This window comes from Ranitomeya imitator, chromosome 8 (assembly GCF_032444005.1).
Source record: "Ranitomeya imitator isolate aRanImi1 chromosome 8, aRanImi1.pri, whole genome shotgun sequence".
Lineage (NCBI taxonomy): Eukaryota > Metazoa > Chordata > Amphibia > Anura > Dendrobatidae > Ranitomeya > Ranitomeya imitator.
In genome coordinates, this window is record NC_091289.1 from 179,869,455 (window position 1) to 179,895,251 (window position 25,797).

At 47.1% G+C, this 25,797-nt stretch overlaps 1 protein-coding gene across 1 annotated transcript; it reads left to right on the plus strand.

The window, feature by feature from the left end:
* The first annotated feature begins 667 nt into the window (after positions 1–667).
* LOC138648368 (G-protein coupled receptor 54-like) lies at positions 668–25,532 on the plus strand. The gene is made up of 5 exons (XM_069738032.1): positions 668–2,401; positions 17,703–17,827; positions 18,385–18,520; positions 22,077–22,315; positions 24,849–25,532. The coding sequence occupies exons 1-5, from the start codon at positions 2,137–2,139 to the stop codon at positions 25,221–25,223; spliced, it is 1,140 nt and encodes a 379-aa protein (XP_069594133.1). The 5' UTR covers positions 668–2,136; the 3' UTR covers positions 25,224–25,532.
* Positions 25,533–25,797: the final 265 nt, after the last annotated feature.

Below are 25,797 nucleotides of genomic sequence, written 5' to 3' on the forward strand. Positions count from 1 at the left end.
GGACCGGGTCAGCCACCGGGACATCCCCCTGTGAAGCGAAGGACCCGGTACCGAGTACCCCACGGCCCCATGGGGGCGATCCACTCACACTCTGTCATCAGAAAGTAAAAAGCTGCTCATATACACAAAATGGCTGTCGGACGAACAAATCTTCGAAGTATCATTCAGCTGACGGCCATCTCAACCTGCTCCCTCATACTCAGTAGCGCTCGATCGCTCTATGAGAAAGCCGCCGACTGACATGCTGGCCGGCAGCTTATCTCCGGGAGAACAATGGGATCAGCAGCCATCTCGCAGAACATTGTCTAGACTGGATGCAACTGTAGCAAACCCTCAGCTGTGTAAGGTCCATGAATGTCCATATTGCAGATGGTGTAATAGGGGCATTGAAGAATAGAGCATTTTAGAAAGTTACAGAACTTTTCATTATAAGACAATGAAACTTGTTATTGCAACAATCCCTTTTAAGATTTATGTGAGACTCCGGTGCTGGGATTTGTGAGGGGCCGGTGGGGATGCAGACGGCTTAATTGTGTTCCTACAAAATAATGTTGTATTGTGAGCGTCCTCCCACCAATGATTGGATGTCTCGCCTTCACTGGTGACGCTCTCACAGAGCGGAGCGATGTCCTATCAAGGCGCAGAGCATCCATCAGGACGGGGTTTGTTGCTTGGAAACTGTATACGAGGCTGCATCGTTCTGCTTACAACACACGTGTGTCTCACACTATAAAACATTGCAGAGTTGTCACATCGGAGAAGAAGGACCCAAGAAACCTAGAGGAAGTGATGGAGCTGTGCCCAGGAGGAGAGCCCGCACAGGAGATGGGGACAAGGAATTGAGACATCTACAAATAAGGTCCAGTTATTGAGACATCTACAGATAATCCAGTGATTGAGACAGCTACAGATAATCCAGTGATTGAGACATCTACAGATGAGGTCAAGTCTATGAAACATCTACAGATGAGGTCAAGTCTATGAAACATCTACAGATGAGGTCCAGTCATTGAGACATCTACAGATAATCCAGTCATTGAGACATTTACAGATGAGGTCAAGTCTCTAAGCCACCTACAGATGTGGTCCAGTAATTGAGACATTAACAGTAGATAAGGTCTAATCATTGAGACATCATCAGGAAATAAGGTCTAATTGTTGAGGCATCATCAGTAGCTAAGGTCCAGCCTCTGAGACATCCACAGGAGATAAAGTCCAGTCTGTAAGACATCTACAAGAGGTGAGGTTGAGTCTACAGGTGATGTCTTGTCTCTAAAACATCTACAGTGAATGAATTCCTGTCACTGAAATGTCTAGAGAAGATGAGATCCAGTCATTGATACATCTGCAGAAGATAACCTTTGGACACTGAGCCATCTACAGGTCTTGAGTTCCATTTAATGAGACATTTACTGATGAGGTCCAGTCTCTCAGACATCCACATAAGATGAGGTTCAGTCATTGAGACGTAAAGAGAAGATGGTGTCCAGTCATTGAGAAATCAACAGAAGATGACCTTTTGTCACTCAGACTGCTACTGATGTTGATCTCCATTCAGTGAGACATCTACAGATGAGATCCAATCTCTGAAACATCCCCAGAAGATGAGATCCTGTCAATGAGATATCCACAGAAGAGGAGGTCTAGTCATTGAGATATCTTCAAAAGAAGAGGTCCAGTCATTGAGACAGCTACAGAAGATGACCTTTTGTCACTGAGACATCTAAATGTGATGAGTTCCATTCAGTAAGACATCTACAGATGAGGTCCAGTCTCTGAGACATCCACAGAAGATGAGGTCCTGTCATTGAAATATCTATAAGTGATTTTTTCCAGTTATTGAGATATCTACAGATAAAGTCCGGCCAATAAGACATCTACTGGAGATAAGGTCCAGTCATTGAGAAATATACTGGAGATAAGGTCCAGTCATTGAGACATCTACTGGAGATAAGGTCCAGTCATTGAGAAATCTACTGGAGATAAGGTCCAGTCACTGAGACATCCTTGGAGGCTCATAGCTAACACTCAGATTTTCATTTCTGGGGACCGGTGGAGTTTTCAGTGACCTCTTCCGCCAGTCTTGTTCTTGGATTTACAGGGTAATTTCTGGATTGGTTCTGTGCCGGTCTGTTAATGGCGCTGGGGGAGGATATGGTAAATGAGATGTTGAACCTACCATGGGAGTACATGAATGATAGTGTCCTGTGGAATGAGAGCAAAACCAACGAGTCCCTGGTGAACCAGACAGAGACCGGACCCCCACCATTTCTGACAGATGCTTGGCTGGTGCCCCTGTTTTTTGCCCTCCTTATGTTGGTGGGATTGATTGGGAATTCTCTTGTCATTTATGTCATTTCCAAGCACAGACAAATGAGAACGGCCACCAACTTCTACATAGGTAAGTGCCTCCCCTCAGCTTGGTGTAGAACCTGTCTCATGGGTCGGGGTACCGGCCCCTTATGTTACCATGTGTCGGGTTTACATGACATAGATGCTTCTGACCAAGATTCAGCATCTCATCTCCAGAGCTGCGATTTCAGATGTAAGCTATTGCTCTCTGTTATCACTCATTTTAAGTTTGGAAGAGGCTGAGGCTGATTAATGGTGCAAACAATGTATTATTTCCTGTTATCAACCATTTCAAGCTGAGGAAAGGTCGACAGGTCCATGTAAGCTATTGTCATCTGTGATCGGCATTTTCAGAACGGATGACTGTAGGACCAAATGAAAACAATCTATTGCTCCCTGTTATCAGTTGGGGGAGGGCTGCATTTTCCATCAAACCCATGAAGGCAGGTGCTTAGGGGCAGCAGAGTACAGGGGGCAGCACTACAGTCAGAGCCTTTTACGTATGTGGCTGGATGGTGGAAATGTGCATGGATCATAAAACTGTGATCTGAAAAGGCTCGAAAGAAGATAATTGTAGGACAGGAAAATACAATAGAACGGACCGTTATCCACCATGTCAGTCTAAGGAGAAGTTGATTGCAAAATTCCGGAACGAGTCCTGAATACTCCCTTCCCCCGTAATCACTATAATCCTCTAAAAATAGATACACATTATGTTGGACGGCTAGTAGCCTGTAAGCTCATGTGGCAAGGGTGTAAGTCTATGTTGTATGTGTGTTAGTTTGCGACAAGTCCGTGAATCATCCTGATGGGTTTTATATTCTAAAGTATAAAGGAATATGAGTGCACTATAATAATGCTATTATTCGCTGCACTGCGTGTATGGGCCTTTAAGGAATCTCAAGTTTTCTTCTATAGCTGATCACATGACTTCATATAAGTGTCCTGTGCAGAAAATGGGAGTATGGGTTCATACCCGTAAACGTAAAACAAAAAGGTCCGATATCAGTCCAGGAAAGTGGGACATGCGTTTTTGATGAGCATACTATGCAATTTTTATCACCTAGGAGTGGTTCTGCAGGGGATGACCACATACCATTTCTCTGTTCTCATCCTTTTTGGCTATTTTGCTCACTTCTGCATTTTGTAATTGCTTTCACCCCTAGAGGTACACCTGTCCCTGACATGGAGATAATAATCCAATTGTACGCTGAAGCGTCTAGCTCTGCTACATCTAGATGGCAGGCTTCATTGTTGCATGATGCGACAATACAGCCTGCCATCCAGCAGAGACACTGAGCTGCGCCGTGCTTGCTCAGCAAAGTGATTTGCGGTGACATGATAAAGCTGACCCTCACTAATGGGATTGGGTGAGTGAGAAAGTTCTCACGGTGCCATCAGAAAGGTCATCAGAGTTCAGAGCTAATAAACTCCTTTCATCTCAATTACGTCAATGCAAACGCCGTGGGAAAAGTTCTAACAACGAACCAATCTACCGGCATTAACTTCGATGCCGTACCCACATTCTTTCCTCCGGACCATAAGCTTTCCAATGCACCTGGTACTGGCGGGAACGACGGTGACCACCTTATACGGACCAATGAAAATGGGACCCAGTTTCCAGGAAGGAAATTTCATCTTGATGTTTTCGGTGGACAACCACACATAGTCATTCACACAAAGGTAAGGACCTGTCATACGCTTTTTATCTGCCACACGTTTATATCTGTCTCCCATCACCTTCAAGTTGTTCTGTACCCCTTTCAGTAATGTGGTCCCCAAAGTGTGTAAAGTACATAACAAACTCATCAGGTAATCGCCCCACCAGGACCCAGTGCCGGCTTCTGCTTCTGCTGCAGTCCTGGTGTTGTGATGTCACGTCCACAGCGCGTGGCACTGCTCTAGCCAGTCACTGAGTGTTGGGTCGCGTGCCATCGACCTCTGCACGAGCACTGCGCTCAGTGACTGGCTAGAGATGGGACAAGCTGATGTGACTGTTACTGCTCCAGTCATATAGATATACAGTATTATACCCTCTATATAAAACACTCTATATACTACACCATATACAGCACTCCGTATACTGCATACACTATACACCCTGTATAACGTTCAGTTTCAAAACTCTACGCCATCTACTTTTTTATTGACAGATATGAAGCGTATACTTCCCAACCCTCCTGGTGAACTTTGGGAGCTGTTCGAGAGTTTGTGGTAGGTATCTGTGCCCTCCACCCTCATGCTCTGCAAGAGAGACTGTGGCAGGACTAGGGACATAATATGAGTGGAGGGCTTTGGTGTAATCATACTGTGTGTGTGAGGCTATGGGAGCATCATACTGTGTGTTGAGGGCTATGGGGGCATCATACTGTGTTTGGGGGCTATAAGGGCATAATACTGTATGTGGTGGGCTGTGGTGGCATCATACTATGTGTGGAAGGCTTTGGTGGCATCATACTGTGTGTGTGAGGCTATAGGAGCATCATACTGTATGTGGAGGGCTTTGGTGGCATCATACTGTATGTGGAGGGCTTTGGTGGCATCATACTGTGTGTGGGGGACTATGGGAGCATCATACTGTGTGTGGGGGACTATGGGAGCATCATACTGTGTGTGGAGGGCTATGGGAGCATCATACTGTGTGTGTGGGGCTATGGGAGCATCATACTGTGTGTGGGGGACTATGGGAGCATCATACTGTGTGTGGAGGGCTATGGGAGCATCATACTGTGTGTGGAGGGCTTTGGTGGCATCATACTGTGTGTGAGGGCTATGGGAGCATCATACTGTGTGTGGAGGGCTATGGCGGCATCATACTGTGTGTGAGGGCTATGGGAGCATCATACTGTGTGTGTGTGGGGCTATGGGAGCATCATACTGTATGTGGAGGGCTTTGGTGGCATCATACTGTGTGTGGGGCTATGGGAGCATCATACTGTATGTGGAGGGCTTTGGTGGCATCATACTGTGTGTGAGGGCTATGGGAGCATCATACTGTGTGTGGAGGGCTATGGGGGCATCATACTGTGTGTGAGGGCTATGGGAGCATCATACTGTATGTGGAGGGCTTTGGTGGCATCATACTGTGTGTGGTGTTGTGAATTCTGTGGCTGAGTTCACTTCTGTGGTCACAAGTGGTATTGCAGTCTCTGGGCTTCCTCCCTCAGGTGTTTTGGTGAGCTCGTTGGCTGCCTTGCTATTTAGCTCCACCTGAGTCTGTCTTCCTTGCTCCTTGTCAATGTTCCAGTGTTGGATCTGAGCTACTGCATCTTTCCTTGGGCCTGCTGCTCTGCTAGATAAGTGCTTCTAGTTTGTTTTCTGTTTTTTTCTGTCCAGCTTGCTATTGTCTTTTGCTGGAAGCTCTGAGAAGCAGAGGGGTGCACCGCCGTGCTGTTAGTTCGGCACGGTGGGTCTTTTTGCCCCTTTGCGTGGTTTTCGTTTTAGGGTTTTTTGTAGACTGCATAGTTCTCTTTGCTATCCTCGCTCTGTCTAGAATATCGGGCCTCACTTTGCTGAATCTATTTCATTCCTACGTTTGTCTTTTCATCTTGCTAACAGTCATTATATGTGGGGGGCTGCCTATTCCTTTGGGGTATTTCTCTGAGGTAAGTCAGGCTTGTATTTCTATCTTCAAGCTAGTCAGCTCCTCAGGCAGTGCCGAGTTGCATAGGTAGTTGTTAGGCGCAATCCACTGCTGCTTATAGTTGTGTGAGGATAGATCAGGTACTGCAGTCTACAGAGATTCCACGTCTCAGAGCTCGTCCTATTGTTTTTGGTTATTGCCAGATCTCTGTATGTGCGCTGATTACTGCACGCTGTGTTGCCTGATTGCCAGCCATAACAGTACAAGGAGCCACACCAATGATTCCCAATAGAGGGAAAAAAGAAATCCTGACATCATTTTTTTTTCTTAGCTCTGTCTTCAGTCTTTTTTTTCCCCTAGACATTAGAGTGCTTCAGGACACAGCTGTGGACATGGATATTCAGGCTCTGTGCTCCTCAATGGATAATCTCGTTGTAAATGTACAAAAGATTCAAGATACTATTGATCAGAAATCGATGCTAGAACCAAGAATTCCGATTCCTGATTTGTTTTTTGGTGACAGAACTAAGTTCCTGAGCTTCAGAAATAATTGTAAGCTATTTTTGGCCTTGAAACTTCATTCTTCTGGTAATCCTATTCAACAGGTTTTGATTATTATTTCTTTTTTGCGCGGCGACCCACAGGACTGGGCGTTTTCTCTTGCACCAGGAGATTCTGCATTGAGTAATGTTGATGCATTTTTCCTGGCGCTCGGATTGCTTTACGATGAGCCTAATTCAGTGGATCAGGCTGAGCAAAATCTGCTGGCTTTATGCCAGGGTCAGGATGATGTAGAAGTATATTGTCAAAAATTTAGGAAATGGTCAGTACTCACTCTGTGGAATGAATCTGCACTAGCGGCTTTGTTCAGAAAGGGTCTCTCTGAAGCTCTTAAGGATGTAATGGTGGGATTTCATATGCCTGCTGGTTTGAATGAGTCTATGTCTTTGGCCATTCAGATCGGTCGTCGCTTGCGCGAGCGTAAATCTGTGCACCATCTGGCGGTACTGCCTGAGAGTAAACCTGAGCCTATGCAGTGCGACAGGACTATGACTAAAGTAGAACGGCAAGAACACAGACGTCTGAACAGACTGTGTTTCTATTGTGGTGATTCTACTCATGCTATTTCTAATTGTCCTAAACGCACTAGGCGGTTCGATAGCTCTGCCGTTATTGGTACTGTACAGTCCAAATTCCTTTTGTCCATTACCTTAATGTGCTCTTTGTCATCGTATTCTGTCATGGCGTTTGTGGATTCAGGCGCTGCCCTGAATCTGATGGATTTGGATTATGCTAAACGTTGTGGATTTTTCTTGGAGCCTTTGCGGTGTCCTATTCCGTTGAGAGGAATTGATGCTACACCTTTGGCCAAGAATAAGCCTCAGTACTGGGCCCAGCTGACCATGTGCATGGCTCCTGCACATCAGGAAGTTATTCGCTTTCTGGTACTGCATAATTTGCATGATGTGGTCGTGTTGGGGTTGCCATGGCTACAAACCCATAATCCAGTATTGGATTGGAACTCTATGTCGGTAACCAGCTGGGGTTGTCAGGGAGTACATGGTGATGTTCCATTTTTGTCTATTTCGTCATCCATTCCTTCTGACATCCCAGAGTTCTTGTCGGACTTTCAGGATGTATTTGAAGGGTCCAAGTCTGATGCCCTACCTCCGCATAGGAATTGTGATTGTGCTATCGATTTGATTCCTGGTAGTAAATTCCCTAAGGGTCGTTTATTTAATTTGTCCGTACCTGAACACACCGCTATGCGCAGTTATGTGAAGGAGTCCCTGGAGAAGGGACATATTCGCCCATCGTCGTCACCATTGGGAGCAGGGTTCTTTTTTGTAGCCAAGAAGGATGGTTCGCTGAGACCGTGTATTGATTACCGCCTTCTTAATAAGATCACTGTTAAGTTTCAGTATCCCTTGCCATTGATTTCTGACTTGTTTGCTCGGATTAAGGGGGCTAGTTGGTTTACTAAGATTGATCTTCGTGGTGCGTATAATCTGGTGAGAATCAGGCAGGGAGATGAATGGAAAACGGCATTTAATACGCCCGAGGGTCATTTTGAGTATCTGGTGATGCCGTTCGGACTTGCCAATGCTCCATCTGTTTTTCAGTCTTTTATGCATGACATTTTCCGTGAGTATCTGGATAAATTCTTGATTGTTTACTTGGATGACATTTTGATCTTCTCAGATGATTGGGAGTCTCATGTGAAGCAAGTCAGAATGGTTTTCCAGGTACTGCGTGCTAATTCCTTGTTCGTGAAGGGATCAAAGTGTCTCTTCGGTGTGCAGAAAGTTTCATTTTTGGGGTTCATCTTTTCCCCTTCTACTATCGAGATGGATCCGGTTAAGGTTCAGGCCATCCAGGATTGGACTCAGCCGACATCTCTAAAAAGTCTGCAGAAATTCCTGGGCTTTGCTAATTTTTATCGTCGCTTCATCTGTATTTTTTCTAGCATTGCCAGACCATTGACCGATTTGACCAAGAAGGGTGCTGATTTGGTTAATTGGTCTTCTGCTGCCGTGGAAGCTTTTCAGGAGTTGAAGCGTCGTTTTTGCTGTGCCCCTGTGTTGTGTCAACCTGATGTTTCTCTTCCGTTCCAGGTCGAGGTTGATGCTTCTGAGATTGGTGCAGGGGCGGTTTTGTCACAGAGAGGTTCTGGTTGCTCAGTGTTCAAACCATGTGCTTTCTTTTCCAGGAAATTTTCTGCTGCTGAGCGTAATTATGATGTGGGCAACCGAGAGTTGCTGGCCATGAAGTGGGCATTCGAGGAGTGGCGTCATTGGCTTGAGGGTGCTAAGCATCGCGTGGTGGTATTGACTGATCATAAGAACTTGACTTATCTCGAGTCTGCCAAGCGCTTGAATCCTAGACAGGCCCGTTGGTCGTTATTTTTTGCTCGTTTTGATTTTGTGATTTCATACCTTCCGGGCTCTAAAAATGTGAAGGCGGATGCTCTGTCTAGGAGTTTTGTGCCCGACTCTCCGGGGTTATCTGAGCCGGCGAGTATCCTCAAGGAAGGAGTCATTGTGTCTGCCATCTCCCCTGATTTGCGGAGAGTGTTGCAGAAATTTCAGGCTAATAAACCTGATCGTTGTCCGGCCGAGAAACTGTTCGTCCCTGATAGGTGGACTAGTAAAGTTATCTCTGAACTTCATTGTTCGGTGCTGGCCGGTCATCCAGGAATCTTTGGTACCAGGGAGTTGGTTGCTAGATCCTTCTGGTGGCCATCTCTGTCACGGGATGTGCGTGCTTTTGTGCAGTCCTGTGGAATTTGTGCTAGGGCTAAGCCCTGCTGTTCACGTGCCAGTGGGTTGCTTTTGCCCTTGCCGGTCCCGAAGAGGCCTTGGACACATATTTCGATGGATTTCATTTCTGACCTTCCCGTTTCTCAAAAAATGTCGGTCATTTGGGTGGTCTGTGATCGCTTTTCTAAAATGGTCCATCTGGTGCCCTTGGTTAAATTGCCTTCCTCCTCTGATTTGGTGCCTTTGTTCTTCCAGCATGTGGTTCGTTTACATGGCATTCCTGAGAATATTGTTTCTGACAGAGGTTCCCAGTTTGTCTCGAGGTTCTGGCGAGCCTTTTGTGGTAGGATGGGCATTGACCTATCTTTCTCCTCGGCCTTCCATCCTCAGACTAATGGCCAGACCGAACGAACCAATCAGACCTTGGAAACATATCTGAGATGTTTTGTTTCCGCTGACCAGGATGATTGGGTGTCATTTTTGCCGTTGGCTGAGTTCGCCCTTAATAATCGGGCCAGCTCGGCTACCTTGGTCTCTCCATTTTTCTGCAATTCTGGGTTCCATCCTCGTTTCTCTTCAGGACAGGTTGAGTCTTCGGACTGTCCTGGTGTGGATTCTGTGGTGGACAGGTTGCAGCAGATCTGGACTCAGGTAGTGGACAATTTGACCTTGTCCCAGGAGAAGGCTCAGCTTTTCGCTAATCGCAGACGCCGTGTGGGACCCCGACTTCGTGTTGGGGATTTGGTTTGGTTATCTTCTCGTCATATTCCTATGAAGGTTTCCTCTCCTAAATTTAAACCTCGTTTTATTGGTCCGTATAGGATTTCTGAGATTCTCAATCCGGTGTCTTTTCGTCTGACCCTCCCAGACTCCTTTTCCATACATAATGTATTCCATAGGTCGTTGTTGAGGAGATACGTGGCACCTATGGTTCCATCTGTGGAGCCTCCTGCCCCTGTTTTGGTGGAGGGGGAATTGGAGTATATTGTGGAGAAGATTTTGGATTCTCGTGTCTCTAGACGGAAACTCCAGTATCTGGTCAAATGGAAGGGTTATGCTCAGGAAGATAATTCCTGGGTTTTTGCCTCTGATGTCCATGCCCCAGATCTTGTTCGTGCCTTTCATGTGGCTCATCCTGGTCGGCCTGGGGGTTCTGGTGAGGGTTCGGTGACCCCTCCTCAAGGGGGGGGTACTGTTGTGAATTCTGTGGCTGAGTTCACTTCTGTGGTCACAAGTGGTATTGCAGTCTCTGGGCTTCCTCCCTCAGGTGTTTTGGTGAGCTCGTTGGCTGCCTTGCTATTTAGCTCCACCTGAGTCTGTCTTCCTTGCTCCTTGTCAATGTTCCAGTGTTGGATCTGAGCTACTGCATCTTTCCTTGGGCCTGCTGCTCTGCTAGATAAGTGCTTCTAGTTTGTTTTCTGTTTTTTTCTGTCCAGCTTGCTATTGTCTTTTGCTGGAAGCTCTGAGAAGCAGAGGGGTGCACCGCCGTGCTGTTAGTTCGGCACGGTGGGTCTTTTTGCCCCTTTGCGTGGTTTTCGTTTTAGGGTTTTTTGTAGACTGCATAGTTCTCTTTGCTATCCTCGCTCTGTCTAGAATATCGGGCCTCACTTTGCTGAATCTATTTCATTCCTACGTTTGTCTTTTCATCTTGCTAACAGTCATTATATGTGGGGGCTGCCTATTCCTTTGGGGTATTTCTCTGAGGTAAGTCAGGCTTGTATTTCTATCTTCAGGCTAGTCAGCTCCTCAGGCAGTGCCGAGTTGCATAGGTAGTTGTTAGGCGCAATCCACTGCTGCTTATAGTTGTGTGAGGATAGATCAGGTACTGCAGTCTACAGAGATTCCACGTCTCAGAGCTCGTCCTATTGTTTTTGGTTATTGCCAGATCTCTGTATGTGCGCTGATTACTGCACGCTGTGTTGCCTGATTGCCAGCCATAACAGTGTGGAGAGCTATGGGAGCATCATACTGTGTGTGGAGGGCTATGGGGGCATCATACTGTGTGTGTGGGCTATGGGAGCATCATATTGTGTGTGGAGGGCTATGGGGGCATCATACTGTGTGTGGAGGGCTATGGGGGCATCATACTGTGTTTGGGGGCTATGGGAACATCATACTGTGTGTGGTGGGCTATGGGAGCATCATACTGTGTGTGGAGGGCTTTGATGGCATCATACTGTGTGTTGGGGCTATGGGAGCATCATACTGTACGTGGAGGGCTTTGGTGGCATCATACTGTGTGTGTGTTATGGGAACATTATACTGTGTGTAGTGGGCTATGGGAGCACCATACTGTATGTGGAGGGCTTTGGTGGCATCATACTGTGTGTGTGGGCTATGGGAGCATCATACTGTGTGTGGAGGGCTATGGGGGCATCATACTGTGTGTGGAGGGCTATGGGGGCATCATACTGTGTTTGGGGGCTATGGGAACATCATACTGTGTGTGGTGGGCTATGGGAGCATCATACTGTGTGTGGAGGGCTTTGATGGCATCATACTGTGTGTGGGGGCTATGGGAGCATCATACTGTGTGTGGAGGGCTATGGGGGCATCATACTGTGTGTGGAGGGCTATGGGGGCATCATACTGTATGTGGAGGGCTTTGATGGCATCATACTGTGTGTGGTGGGCTATGGGAGAATCATACGGTGCGTGGAGGGCTATGGGAGCGTCATACTTTGTGTGGAGGGCTATGTGGGCATCATACTGTATGTGGAGGGCTATGGGAGCATTATACTGTGTGTGGAGGACTATGGGGGCATCATACTGTATGTGGAGGACTTTGGCGGCATCATACTGTGTGTGTGGGCTATGGGAGCATCATACTGTGTGTGGAGGGCTTTGGTAGCATCATATTGTGTGTGTGGGCTATGGGAGCATCATACTGTGTGTTTGGGGGGCTTTGATGGCATTATACTGTATGTGGAGGGCTAAGGGAGCATCATTCTGTATGTGGAGGACTTTGATGGCATTATACTGTGTGGGGGGCTGTGGGATTATCACTCTGCATGTGGAGGGCTTTGATGGCATCATACTGTGTGTGGTGGGCTATGGGAACATCATACTGTATGTCGAGGGCTATGGGAGCATCATACTGTGTGTGGAGGGCTTTGATGGCATTATACTGTGTGGGGGGGCTGTGGGATTATAACTGCGTGTGGAGGGCTTTGACGGCATCATACTGTGTGTGGGGGCTATGGGAGCATCATACTGTGTGTGGAGGGTTTTGGTGGCATCATACTGTGTGTGGAGGGTTTTGGTGGCATCATACTGTGTGTAGGGGACTATGGGAGCATCATACTGTGTGTGGGCAGCTGTGGGGTGATTATGTTGTGTGGTGAAACTGTGGAGGCATCTTTGCTTGTTCGGGGGGCCATGTACTATGTGGGGGCATCATACTGTGTGGGAACACTGCTTGGCTTTAGTAGGAGTCATATTTCTATGTGAGCACATTTACAAGACTGGGTCACGTTAGGGTAATGGCGTAGAACAAAGTAAAAGCTGCCTCGGCACACTGCACAGTATGGCTTCCAATTTCCTAACTTTCAAAGTTTGGACGTGTGAAAGTATATTACATTATTTGTCACATTGACTCATGCCAACGTCCACAAAAAAAATCCCTCCATTGCTAAAATGTCCTTCATTGATTAGTTTTCTCAGCAGGTAAAGCATTACAGAAAGTCCAATGTCCCCGGCTCTTTTTGAGGGAGCGCTATAGATAGACCCCCGTTATTTCTCACATGTGCCATAATACATATAAAAAAAAAGTCTGTAAATAAACCTTTCATTGTTATTCTGCTGCAACTTTCTAAGAAACTCGTGAGTCACCATTTTTAAGACGTCAACTTGCTGTAAATGAACAGGACTTTTTTCTTTGTCCGAACAGGAAGTTGAAATGGCTGAAAACAGGGAGCAATAGATTGTAGGTCTTTTATTAAATAAAAAATACTTCACTCGACAATAACTATGATACATTACAAATAAAACACAACAGAACAAAACATAAGAACAAAACTCCAATCAGACGACAAAACACAACACAGATCACAAAGAAATAAACCAGAAACTGAAATATAATGGAGAAAATTCATGACCTACAAATCATGGACAGGAAAGAAAAATTCAAATAAAACAAAGAAAAAAACCCAAAATAACAATAACTATAACTACATGAACACCCCAGTAAAATAATACATAATAAATAGTATAAAATCATGTAAGACCCCCGGCCCAGCTTCATTCATGCTACTATATACAATCCCAACTACATTCACATCGTCCTATATACAACATTATACACAATATATACACTATAAACATATAACACTAAACCACAAACACAACAAAACCCTTCTGGTCCCACTGCCTCACCTTACAGCCACCCCTTTACACCACCACATTCACCCTACAACAAACCTAAACACAATACAGTGTACAAAAATAAAAATTTTTTGCAATTATTTTTTTTTTCCTTTTTCCATTATTTCATTTTATTTTATTTTTTAAATATATATATAAACACACACCTACACTAACTATCCCGCCACCCCTGATCCAGCTCTGGCCACAAAGTTCAGGAATTATCCGAGCTAGGATCAGGCCCCAAATTTTTTCCCCAGGTGGGACCTGGGCCAGGCCAGATCAGTCTCTTATCACCGTTGTTGAACCCCCCAATCCCCCCGCCCAACCTAAGACCCTCTATTATACACAATATATACAATATATACAATACATACAATACATTATATACAATATATACATAAACCAACATCACAGAACACAACCTACATTCTCACCACCCGAGGCTCAAGTTCGATGCCTGCAAACCTTCTAGTTCAGGGAACAGAAATACAAAACAAAAATCTAGGGTGTAAAGACATCATCCTGCCACCAGGATATAGGAGTACTAATGGACTAAGGCACCCCGAAGGAGAAACCCCTCCAGAGATGGGCCGCCCTCCGGGCACCCAGTCCCCCCACACTCCAGAGAACGCACCTTCACCAGGGTGAGTCGCCCGCCAGGGCCGTGGGGTACTCGGTACCGGGTCCGGTGTTCACAGGGGGATGTCACGGTGGCTGCGACCCGGTCCGTGGCCCTGGGCGCCCATATAAAAGGGAAAAGGTCTTTAAAGGGATAAAGTTTATGTTCGTGACGCCACCAGTGGTATTCGGTCAGGGTGACCAACGATGCTTTAAGGGGTCCGCTGGGGTGATGTTATGGCAGCTAGATGGTATACCTTCCCACAGGTGAAGTATATCCCCAGGGCTTCCCGACGTATAGATGATGAATGGTGAGTGGCGCAGAGAAGAACGAGGACACAAGGTTGCAGTCTCTTTACCTTTACTGAAGACTTCAGCATCCACAGTCCAGAGCACCAAACCACAGGGCAGGCAGAGTCCGGCCGGTTTGGAGGCAAATCCAGAGTTCCCTTGTCCAGGTGGAGAATAAATGCCCTTCCTCTAGCGCCGTGGTGGTGTAGTCCCTTACTGCTAAGCTTCTCATAAGGTCCTCACAGATGTTATCTCTCTCTGTCCCACGGATTGGATAGGACATACCTGACTGGTGACTTGAGTTTATAGGGACTTTAGCATGCCTCTAAGGTTGTCATCTTGTCTCCTGGGTGTTAGGTCGAACAGGTAACGTAGAGTTCAGCTGTCCTGCCGGTCTCTGATGTAAGTCATAGAGGTCCTTACAACCTCGGTGTTCCGGCTACCGGTCTCTGCGCCTCAGAAGGAGGCAGCCTGCTCAGGGCTGGTCCCCTTCTGATATCCTCTCCTGTGCTTCCTCTCCTGCACGCTCGCTGCAAACAATTCAGCCTTCAAATGTCTCTTTCTGGGAGCTGCAGCTCTTAGGGCATGCACAGCTCCGTGGACCCTCTGTCCTCCTCAGACGGATGTCTGGAACTTTCTAACTCTCCCTACAGACTACCAGCTATATATATATGGGGAGTCACCTAATAAATAGGATCAGAAGCTCCTCCTGGTGGCCTGGAGTATGAAATCTGTTGCATGTTTGTGATAGCTGGATGCAGTTATCCTTCCTTGCCTCCAAACGTAGCATAACTCTCCCCGGGAGGAAAGCAATACCACTGTGACGACCAGGACCCTGGGGCGCCACAAGGGCACCTAGGATGCTGCTACAAACTTCATCTACACAGAGGATTTTACTCTGCGTCGAAACTAAAACTCATGCGCTCTACGTGAAGTAACTGACCACTGCGCTCCCTAAGAATAAAGTGGCTCGGTCCCTTCTCCCGAGGGCTCTGAATGCTCCATAGGCCCACTCGGCGTAGGACAGAGTGGCCAGCCGCGGCCAACCAATGGAAGCGCCCACCCTGTTGTACACCTCTGTATCAAAGGGACAATGAAGCAGGAAGTGCTCCATGCTTTCCAGCATGGTAGCACAAGCCTCACGGGGACAATTCCTGTCCTCGGAGCTCCTGTACTACAAATTGTCCCTCACATACAACTTACCTTGGAAGCAGCGCCAAGTCAAGTCCCAATACTTCTTGGGGATCCGGCTAGAATTTAACAAACTCCAGCCAACCTCTAGATCCCGACTCGAGCAGTCCTTGAGGACCAATGGTTTCTGAAAATACGAAAGCAAGACCCACACGTCGAGGAGTTTCCTCGGGAGGGACCTCACCTCCCACATTCCCAGACCCCACCGGCGCATCATTTTCAGAACCGGGGTAACATAAGCCGGGAGATGCCCGTGCGGTGTGCGAAGATCCATCAATCTTCCCCCTGTCTCCCATTCCTGGAAGAAAGGCTGAAACCATCCCTTGCAGGAGAATACCCATGGAGGAGCGCTCTCTTTCCAGAGGTTTTGCCACGTTAACTTTAAAAAAGGTGTTCGCTAGGAACACCACAGGGTTCACCATATTCAACCCCCCTAGTCTCCTCGTGCGGTAAGTGACCTCCCACTTGGCTAGGTTCAGTCTATTCCCCCATAACATCTGGAAGAACAGACTGTAGACCCGAGTCCAGAGACGCTGCCCAGGTAGATTAGCAAGGGGAGCAGGAAAGCTGTGCACAGGTCATGGAGCAATAGATTGTATTAACCTATCCTACAGTTATCACCTCATTCCAGACAGAAATGGCTGATAACAGGGAGCAATAGACTACATTCACTGGTCCTATATTCAATGTATCTCCAGCCTGAAATAGCTGATAACAGAGAGCCATAGACTGCATCCACGAGAGATTATTTAACTCGATTAATGAGCATTTTGTCGGGTAACCTTCAGGATGTTGCCGATACGTCAGTGTCTGAAATGGCCGATACTAGAGATAAATGTCACCCCAGATAAATCCTAGGATCATCCTTTATCATTCATCTCCATGATACTTGCAGATTTGGACCTGACCACTGGTCTTTAAAGGGAATCGGTTATAAGGTTTTTTCCCATTAATCTGAGAGCAGTGTAAAGTAGGGGCATAGCCCCTGATTCCACCGATGTGTGACTTACTGGGCTGCTTGCCGCAGTTTTGCTAAAATCTCTATTTTCTCTGCTGTAGACGTAGCAGTGCTCAGAATGATGAGCACACCACTGATTGACAGCTTCCTGTGTACACTGTGCATAGGCAGAAAGCTGCCAATCAGTGGTGGGGGTGAGGTTATACAGAGCTCATGAATATGGAGGACAGCATGGAAGTAAGTTTACTAGTGATTTTATCAAAGCTACAGCAACCAACCCAGTAAGTCACACATAGCTGGAATCAGGGTCTCTGTCCCTATATTATGCTGATCTCAGATTAGTGGCAAAAACCTGCTGACAGATTTCCTTTAAAAGAAAGATGTCTAGACTGTTAGAAGGGTTCCGAGTATTAGGTGCAGTTTCTAATATTGCCACTAGGCGTCACTAAGCACCAAGAGTCACTGTAAGAACTAATTTCACCTTCATGTGACAAAGTTTTATAAGTTCTGAATTTACCATTTTTGACTCTTATATAAGTGTCTGATATGAGAGAACCATACGTGTCTGCAGGTTCTACTGTGGATCCATTGTGACTGTACATTATGGTGTCACACGCTGCATCATGAAGGGGGTGACAGAACTGTGTAAACTGTGCCTGAAATACTACCTTGATTGACAGATATTGGAGTAGATTGCACGTCCTAATTCTTGCTGTAATCATCCGTCAATGTTCTGACTTTGCAGAAGCAGAGCTGCAGTGTAAAGTATAATGGACAGTACAGCAGATGCAGCCTGTGATGAGATGGGACTGAGTGTATATCAGAACCAAGGGACGAGTCGGACGGCCGTATAACTCGCACGAGGATCGTAACGCAATGCTCGGACTGGCTGTCGGCTCTTCTAACCCGAGAGTGACAGTTACATAGAAATACATGGTGTCACGCTCGGGTCGGGAGAGCTGCCGGCCAGTCCGAGCATTGCGTTATGATCCTCGTCCAAGTTATACGACCGCCTGACTCTTCGGACGCACCGGACATGGGGAGATTTGGGATTATTGGACTCTCATGGCTCCTCTATCCCCAGCTAACCTGGCTTCCACCGACATCATGTTCCTGGTGTGCTGCGTGCCTTTCACCGCAACGCTCTACCCTCTGCCCAGCTGGGTGTTTGGAGACTTCATGTGCAAGTTTGTGGCGTACCTGCAGCAGGTAAGATGGCGGAGGGGTGATGTGTCCATATCATATATTGGATTTCAAGAAATAATGAAGCTATTCTCTAAGAGTCCGAGCCCACGATCAGTAAACTCTGGGGTCAGACGCTCCGTACTTGTGCATCGTCCAGATGTTAAAGCATAGTGGAGGGGATTTCTAGAAATCCTATGCCCACTATGTGTCCGGAGACCCCGCGGCTCGCACACGGAGACCGACATGCCACGCGTCTCTCCAGACCGCCAGTCTCCACAAGAGAAATGACATCAACAGAAAATATTGTGTAATATAATGGCTGACAGGTTTCTGATATTCTATTATTGTACTGATGTGCGCACAATATGCTGAAAGTACAGGTACAACTTACGACTGTAAAGGTTTTCAGCCTCTCGAAGGAACCAAGAATGTTTCTATTCACTAACAGCAAGCAGAAATAATAAACATGGAGAGAAATAAAGTCAAAGTGTATGATGTGGAGTCCTCTGTAAAGCTGTAGCAGCCGTGATCATGACCCTTCACCGCATGGATGTAACGCGCCGTCTCTTCTCTGATCGCAGGTCACAGTCCAGGCCACGTGTATCACTTTGACAGCGATGAGTGCGGACCGCTGCTATGCTACGCTGTATCCACTGAGGTCACTGCGGCACCGCACTCCCAAAGTGGCCATGATAGTCAGCATCTGCATCTGGATAGGTAAGACGTGATAGTGACCGTCACCAGCCACAGAAAGATGCATCAGTGAGTGACCTCCTGGGTCCAATGATCTCCAAACATTCAGCACAAATTCTGATGTGCAACAATGGATTTACTCATCTCTAAGTGTGATCTCATACAGCCACTGTGTGCAGTCTCTTCCTCCTGTGCAGCCACTGTGTGCAGTCTCTTCCTCCTGTGCAGTCACTGTGTGCAGTCTCTTCCTCCTGTGCAGTCACTGTGTGCAGTCTCTCCCTCCTGTGCAGTCACTGTGTGCAGTCTCTCCCTCCTGTGCAGCCACTGTGTGCAGTCTCTCCCTCCTGTGCAGCCACTGTGTGCAGTCTCTCCTTCCTGTGCAGTCACTGTGTGCAATCTCTTCCTCCTGTGCAGCCACTGTGTGCAGTCTCTCCTTCCTGTGCAGTCACTGTGTGCAATCTCTTCCTCCTGTGCAGTCACTGTGTGCAGTCTCTTCCTCCTGTGCAGTCACTGTGTGCAGTCTCTCCCTCCTGTGCAGTCACTGTGTGCAGTCTCTCCCTCCTGTGCAGCCACTGTGTGCAGTCTCTCCTTCCTGTGCAGTCACTGTGTGCAGTCTCTTCCTCCTGTGCAGCCACTGTGTGCAGTCTCTCCTTCCTGTGCAGTCACTGTGTGCAATCTCTTCCTCCTGTGCAGCCACTGTGTGCAGTCTCTCCTTCCTGTGCAGTCACTGTGTGCAATCTCTTCCTCCTGTGCAGCCACTGTGTGCAGTCTCTCCCTCCTGTGCAGTCACTGTGTCCAGTCTCTTCCTCTTGTGCAGTCACTGTGTGCAGTCTCTTCCACCTATGCAGTCACTGTGTGCAGTCTCTTCCTCCCGTGCAGTCACTGTGTGCAGTCTCTTCCTCCTGTGCAGTCACTGTGTGCAGTCTCTTCCTCCTGTGCAGCCACTGTGTGCAATCTCTTCCTCCTGTGCAGTCACTGTGTGCAGTCTCTTCCTCCTGTGCAGTCACTATGTCCAGTCTCTCCCTCCTGTGCAGTCACTGTGTCCAGTCTCTTCCTCTTGTGCAGTCACTGTGTGCAGTCTCTTCCACCTATGCAGTCACTGTGTGCAGTCTCTTCCTCCTGTGCAGTCACTGTGTGCAGTCTCTTCCTCCTGTGCAGCCACTGTGTGCAGTCTCTTCCTCCTGTGCAGTCACTGTGTGCAGTCTCTTCCTCCTGTGCAGCCACTGTGTGCAATCTCTTCCTCCTGTGCAGTCACTGTGTGCAGTCTCTCCCTCCTGTGCAGCCACTGTGTGCAGTCTCTCCCTCCTGTGCAGTCACTGTGTCCAGTGTCTTTCTTTTGTGCAGTCACTATGTGCAGTCTCTTCCACCTATGCAGTCACTGTGTGCAGTCTCTTCCTCCTGTGCAGTCACTGTGTGCAGTCTCTTCCTCCTATGCAGCCACTGTGTGCAGTCTCTTCCTCCTGTGCAGTCACTGTGTGCAGTCTCTTCCTCCTGTGCAGTCACTGTGTGCAGTCTCTTCCTCCTGTGCAGCCACTGTGTGCAATCTCTTCCTCCTGTGCAGTCACTGTGTGCAGTCTCTTCCTCCTGTGCAGTCACTGTGTCCAGTCTCTTCCTCCTCTGCAGTCACTGTGTGCAGTCTCTTCCTCCTGTGCAGTCACTGTGTGCAGTCTCTTCCTCCTGTGCAGTCACTGTGTGCAGTCTCTTCCTCCTGTGCAGCCACTGTGTGCAGTCTCTTCCTCCTGTGCAGTCACTGTGTGCAGTCTCTTCCTCCTGTGCAGTCACTGTGTGCAGTCTCTTCCTCCTGTGCAGCCACTGTGTGCAATCTCTTCCTCCTGTGCAGTCACTGTGTGCAGTCTCTTCCTCCTGTGCAGTCACTATGTCCAGTCTCTTCCTCCTGTGCAGTCACTGTGTACAGTCTCTTCCTCCTGTGCAGTCGCTGTGTGCATTCTTTTTCTCCTGTGCAGTCACTGTGTGCAGTCTCTCTCACCTGTGCAGTCACTGTGTGCAGTCTCTCTCACCTGTGCAGTCACTGTGTGCAGTCTCTTCCTCCTGTGCAGTCGCTGCGTGCAGTCTCTTCCTCCTGTGCAGTCGCTGCGTGCAGTCTCTTCCTCCTGTGCAGTCGCTGCGTGCAGTCTCTTCCTCCTGTGCAGTCGCTGCGTGCAGTCTCTTCCTCCTGTGCAGTCGCTGCGTGCAGTATCTTCCTCCTGTGCAGTCGCTGTGTGCAGTCTCTTCCTCCTGTACAGTCGCTGTGTGCAGTCTCTTCCTCCTGTGCAGTCACTGTGTGCAGTCTCTTGAGCTCATAGAGTTATTGAGTGAAGTCTCTTCCTCCCATGCAGTCTCTCAGTGTAGTGTCTGGAGACTCTGGACAGTAATGCCTTCAGTCTATATTACAGTCAAAAGTTTGGACACAGCTGTTCTGTTCACGCAATCAGTGGTTTTCTTTGTTCTTACTGGAATGTGCACATTGTAGTATCAGACTGAAAGCAGCAAACCCACAGAGGAAAACATGGAAACAAGGAGTAAAGAGACACGTGTGAAACAAACCAAAAAGGGTGTTAAAACTAATGATCCTCATTTACCCCCCTTTTACTCTGATGACAGTTTTACACCCCCTTGGCATTCTCTTAAAAACTTTATCAGGTCATCACCTGGAATGGCTTCCAACAGTCTTCAAGGAGATCCCAGAGGTGTTGAGCCCTTTTTAGCATTCAACTCATCCCAAACCACCTTGACTGGGTGGTCGTCGTTGATTGTGGAGGCCATGCACTGACCCATCACTCCATCCTTCTCCTTCAATTCAAAGCTAAAGGTGTGCGCTTCAGATTCTCTTCTGGACATATCTTGACATGTGTCTGCTACTGTATCATTTATAAGGGCTGATATCTGAGGTGCTGGTCTTTTGCGGTTTTTGAAGCTGCTAACTCTGATGAACTTATCCTCTGCAGCAAAGGTAATTATTGGAATTCCTTTTATTGGAAGGTCCAAAGGAGAGATAGTTTCATCACAATAGTTGATTTTTTCTATGGTTACACATAAGGAACCTTCGGGGTTCTAGCAATTTTTGGATTGACTTACCTTCATGTCTTAAATGATGAACTGCTGTTTCTTTTTTTTAGTTGAGTGATTCTTGCCTTGTTCTGGCTTAGAATAGTTGTTGCATAGACCTCAGCACTGTGTGGGGTTGTGCACTAACACTGCCTCTGCAAAACACACCTGATGGTCACAAACACTATCTGAAAGTCGGTGATTCCACAAATGAGCTGTTGGCGAAACGACCTGTTCATTGGAAGCCATTCCAAGTGATGACCTGATGAAACCGCTTAAGAAAATGCCAAGGGGGTATAACGCTGTCGTTAGGATAACATAAATATAAGGTTTTACACTTATTCTTTCACCTGTTTTTAACTCCTTGGTTACATACCGTATGTCTTCCTTTGAGGTTTTTCTGCCTTCAGTCTGAATCAACAATATCCACATTCCAATAAGAATAAAGAAAACCGTTTCATGAACAGGTGTGTCCAAACATCTGACTGGTACTATATATACTGTATATCACAATATGACGTGTCTTCCCCCACAGGGTCCTTGCTGCTGTCCACTCCCATCATTCCTTACCAAAAGATCCAGAACGGTTACTGGTACGGGCCAAGAACCTACTGCATAGAGCAGTTTCCATCAGACGCCATGAAGAAGGCTTGCATCCTCTACCAGTTCCTCGCCGTCTACCTTCTGCCATTGTTGACCATCTGTCTGTGCTACTCATTAATGCTGAAGAGGGTCGGACGACCGGTGGTGGAGCCCATCGACAACAACTATCAGGTGACTGTGCACCAAGGGGGGACAGTGTGACCAATGCTACATAAACTACACAACGCTGTGCATTCTCTAGTCACATCCAGAGCTGCATTTACAGTTCACTGTAGCTCTGACCTCACATTACTGCTGTCCCCTGCAATTTATTGGAGATGTAATGCTTAAACTATTCAATCTCATAGATTTTGATGCTGTACACGAGGGGTGGGCAATTCATTTCCCCGAGTGGCCACATGAGAGACTGTGGCTGATGTGGAGGACTGAACCCATAGGCTGAAATTAATTCTGCACAATATTAATATTTACAAATTAATTATAATTATGATTTTATATTAATAATAATTGTATCACTTAATATTGAGCAGAATTCCGCACACAGCCCCTATATAGAGTATGAGCCATCACACAGCGCCCTATATACAGTATGAGCATGCACACAGTCCCTATATACAGTATGAGCCATCACACAGACAACTATATACAGTATTAGCCCCACACAGCCCCTATATACAGTATGAGCCATCACACAGCCCCTATATACAGTATGAGCCTGCACACAGCCCCTATATACAGTATGAGCCCGCACACAGCCCCTATATACAGTATGAGCCCGCACACAGCCCCTATATAGAGTATGAGCCATCACACAGCCCCCTATATACAGTATGAGCCCGCACACAGCCCCTATATACAGTATGAGCCCGCACACAGCCCCTATATACAGTATGAGCCCGCACACAGCCCCTATATACAGTATGAGCCCGCACACAGCCCCTATATACAGTATGAGCCTGCACACAGCCCCTATATACAGTATGAGCCCGCACACAGCCCCTATATACAGTATGAGCCCGCACACAGCCCCTATATACAGTATGAGCCCGCACACAGCCCCTATATACAGTATGAGCCCGCACACAGCCCCTATATACAGTATGAGCCTGCACACAGCCCCTATATAGAGTATGAGCCATCACACAGCCCCCTATATACAGTATGAGCCCGCACACAGCCCCCTATATACAGTATGAGCCCGCACACAGCCCCTATATACAGTATGAGCCTGCACACAGCCCCTATATACAGTATGAGCATGCACACAGCCCCTATATACAGTATGAGCATGCACACAGCCCCTATATACAGTATGAGCCTGCACACAGCCCCTATATACAGTATGAGCCTGCACACAGCCCCTATATACAGTATGAGCCTGCACACAGCACCCTATATACAGTATGAGCCTGCACACAGCGCCCTATATACAGTATGAGCCTGCACACAGACTATATACAGTATTAGCCCCACACAGCCCCTATATACAGTATGAGCCTGCACACAGACAACTATATACAGTATTAGCCCCACACAGCCAGCCCCTGTATATGGTAAGAGTCCCCACCCAACCCCTTATATAGAGCATGAGTCCGCACACAACCAGCCATAACCACAACCGTACACACTGTGATAAAGCCCCCCTATATACAGTATGAGCTCCCACATAGCCTCCGTATATACACTATGAACCCTCACACAGCCCCCTATATACAGTACGGGCCCCACACAGCCACCCTATATACAATATGATTTCCCTCATATACAGTATGAACCCCCACATAGCCTCTATATATACATTATGAGCCTCCACATAGCCTCCATATATACGGCACAAGCCCTCACATAGCCTCTGTATATACAGTACAAGCCCCCACATAGCCTCTGTATATACAGTACAAGCCCCCACATAGCCTCTGTATATACAGTACAAGCCCCCACATAGCCTCTGTATATACAGTACAAGCCCCCACATAGCCTCTGTATATACAGTTCAAGCCCCCACATAGCCTTTGTATATACAGTACAAGCCCCCACATTGCCTCTGTATATACAGTACGAGCCCTCACATAGCCTCTGTATATACAGTACAGGCCCCCACATAGCCTCTATATATACAGTACAGGCCCCCACATTGCCTCTATATATACATTACGAGCCCCCACATTGCCTCTGTACATACATTACGAGCCCCCACATTGCCTCTGTATATACAGTACAAGCCCCCACATAGACCCCCGCTGCTTCAGTCGTTGCTGTGTGCACTGACTTTCCACACAGCAGACGCGATGTAGAGATATGGAGTCTGCTGTCTCGGTCGCACAAATGGTTTAAGAAGGAGTCGGCGTCTCTATCCTCCACCATTGTACTCACCGATACCTCCATCCTGAGGATCCAGATAACGGTGACATTGGGACGTTGGGGGGAGAACAGCCGAATGGCGCCACCTGTTGGCCACTGTTTTCAGCCCTTCGGCTGTCTCGGTCTGGGGGCTGCACTGGAACAGCTGGGGGGCCGGATGTGTCCTGTGGGCCGCACTTTCCCCATGTCTGGTGTAGAAGTATGAGTGCAGCTCTGGTTGTGACTTGAGTATAAGATATGATGCACCTTAAAGTCAGTGAACAGCATTTATAGTTGCCCAAGTTTTACCGTACCTACAGATTATAGTTAGAAATTATGCTGAAACTTTTCTCCGTCCTTCCAGGTGCAGCTGCTCTCTGAGAGAACCATCGCCATGAGGAGCAAAATATCCAAAATGGTGATAGTGATTGTTCTGCTCTTCACCGTCTGCTGGGGCCCCATTCAGCTATTCAGCCTCTTCCAAGGATTCTACCCTGGATTTCAAGCCAACTATGCTACCTATAAAATAAAAACCTGGGCCAATTGTATGTCTTATGCCAACTCGTCCATAAACCCCATTGTCTACGGGTTCATGGGCGCCAGCTTCAGGAAGTCCTTCAAGAAAGCCTTCCCTTTCATGTTCCGGAATAAATTGAGGGATGGAAGCATGACCTCCGGAACTGTCCAGAACGAAATGAAATTTGTCGCTATGGAGTCGACCAACCAAGATCTGAAGTGAAGAGGAGAAGTCTTCTTCATGTGGGGTTTATGGGAACAAGCAATTATGGAACAAGCTCAGGAGATCTCAGAGACGTCAGAAGATAGAAGGCAGCAAATAAAATGGAACAACATCTCAGTGTCATCTATAATGACCGGGAATGTATAGATGAGGGACGATCTATATCACTGCCGAAACATTTATACAGGATTTTGCCATAAAATGTGTGATTTTCTACTTGAAGATGTTGTGTGTCCTGTCTGTAACAAATCTTTATTTTGTATTTCTATTATGTCCATTCATTAAAGAACAATATGAACTGAAAAAAAATGTCCTAAAAATCCACATTCTACAAATATTAAAGTGGTGATGTCTGTGTAATTGAATGGTAATATAGCTTTACCCCCCAGTCACTTAGAATTCCCCAGAAATTATGTCTCCTATGTTCTAAAGTATATCTACTATAATACTGCCCCTATGTACAAGAATATAGCTACTATAATACTGTCCCCTATGTACAAGAATATAACTACTATAATACTGCTACTATGTACAAGAATATAACTACTATAATACTGTCCCCTATGTACAAGAA

What these genes read in the sequence shown, in the direction of transcription:
- LOC138648368 (XM_069738032.1), top strand. Translation starts at nt 2,137, where the DNA reads ATGGCGCTGGGGGAGGATATGGTAAATGAGATGTTGAACCTACCATGG. An exon ending in TTGTGGCGTACCTGCAGCAG is followed by an intron (nt 17,828 to 18,384) that starts GTAAGATGGCGG and finishes CTCTGATCGCAG; the next exon opens with GTCACAGTCCAGGCCACGTG. An exon ending in CCATCGACAACAACTATCAG is followed by an intron (nt 22,316 to 24,848) that starts GTGACTGTGCAC and finishes CCGTCCTTCCAG; the next exon opens with GTGCAGCTGCTCTCTGAGAG.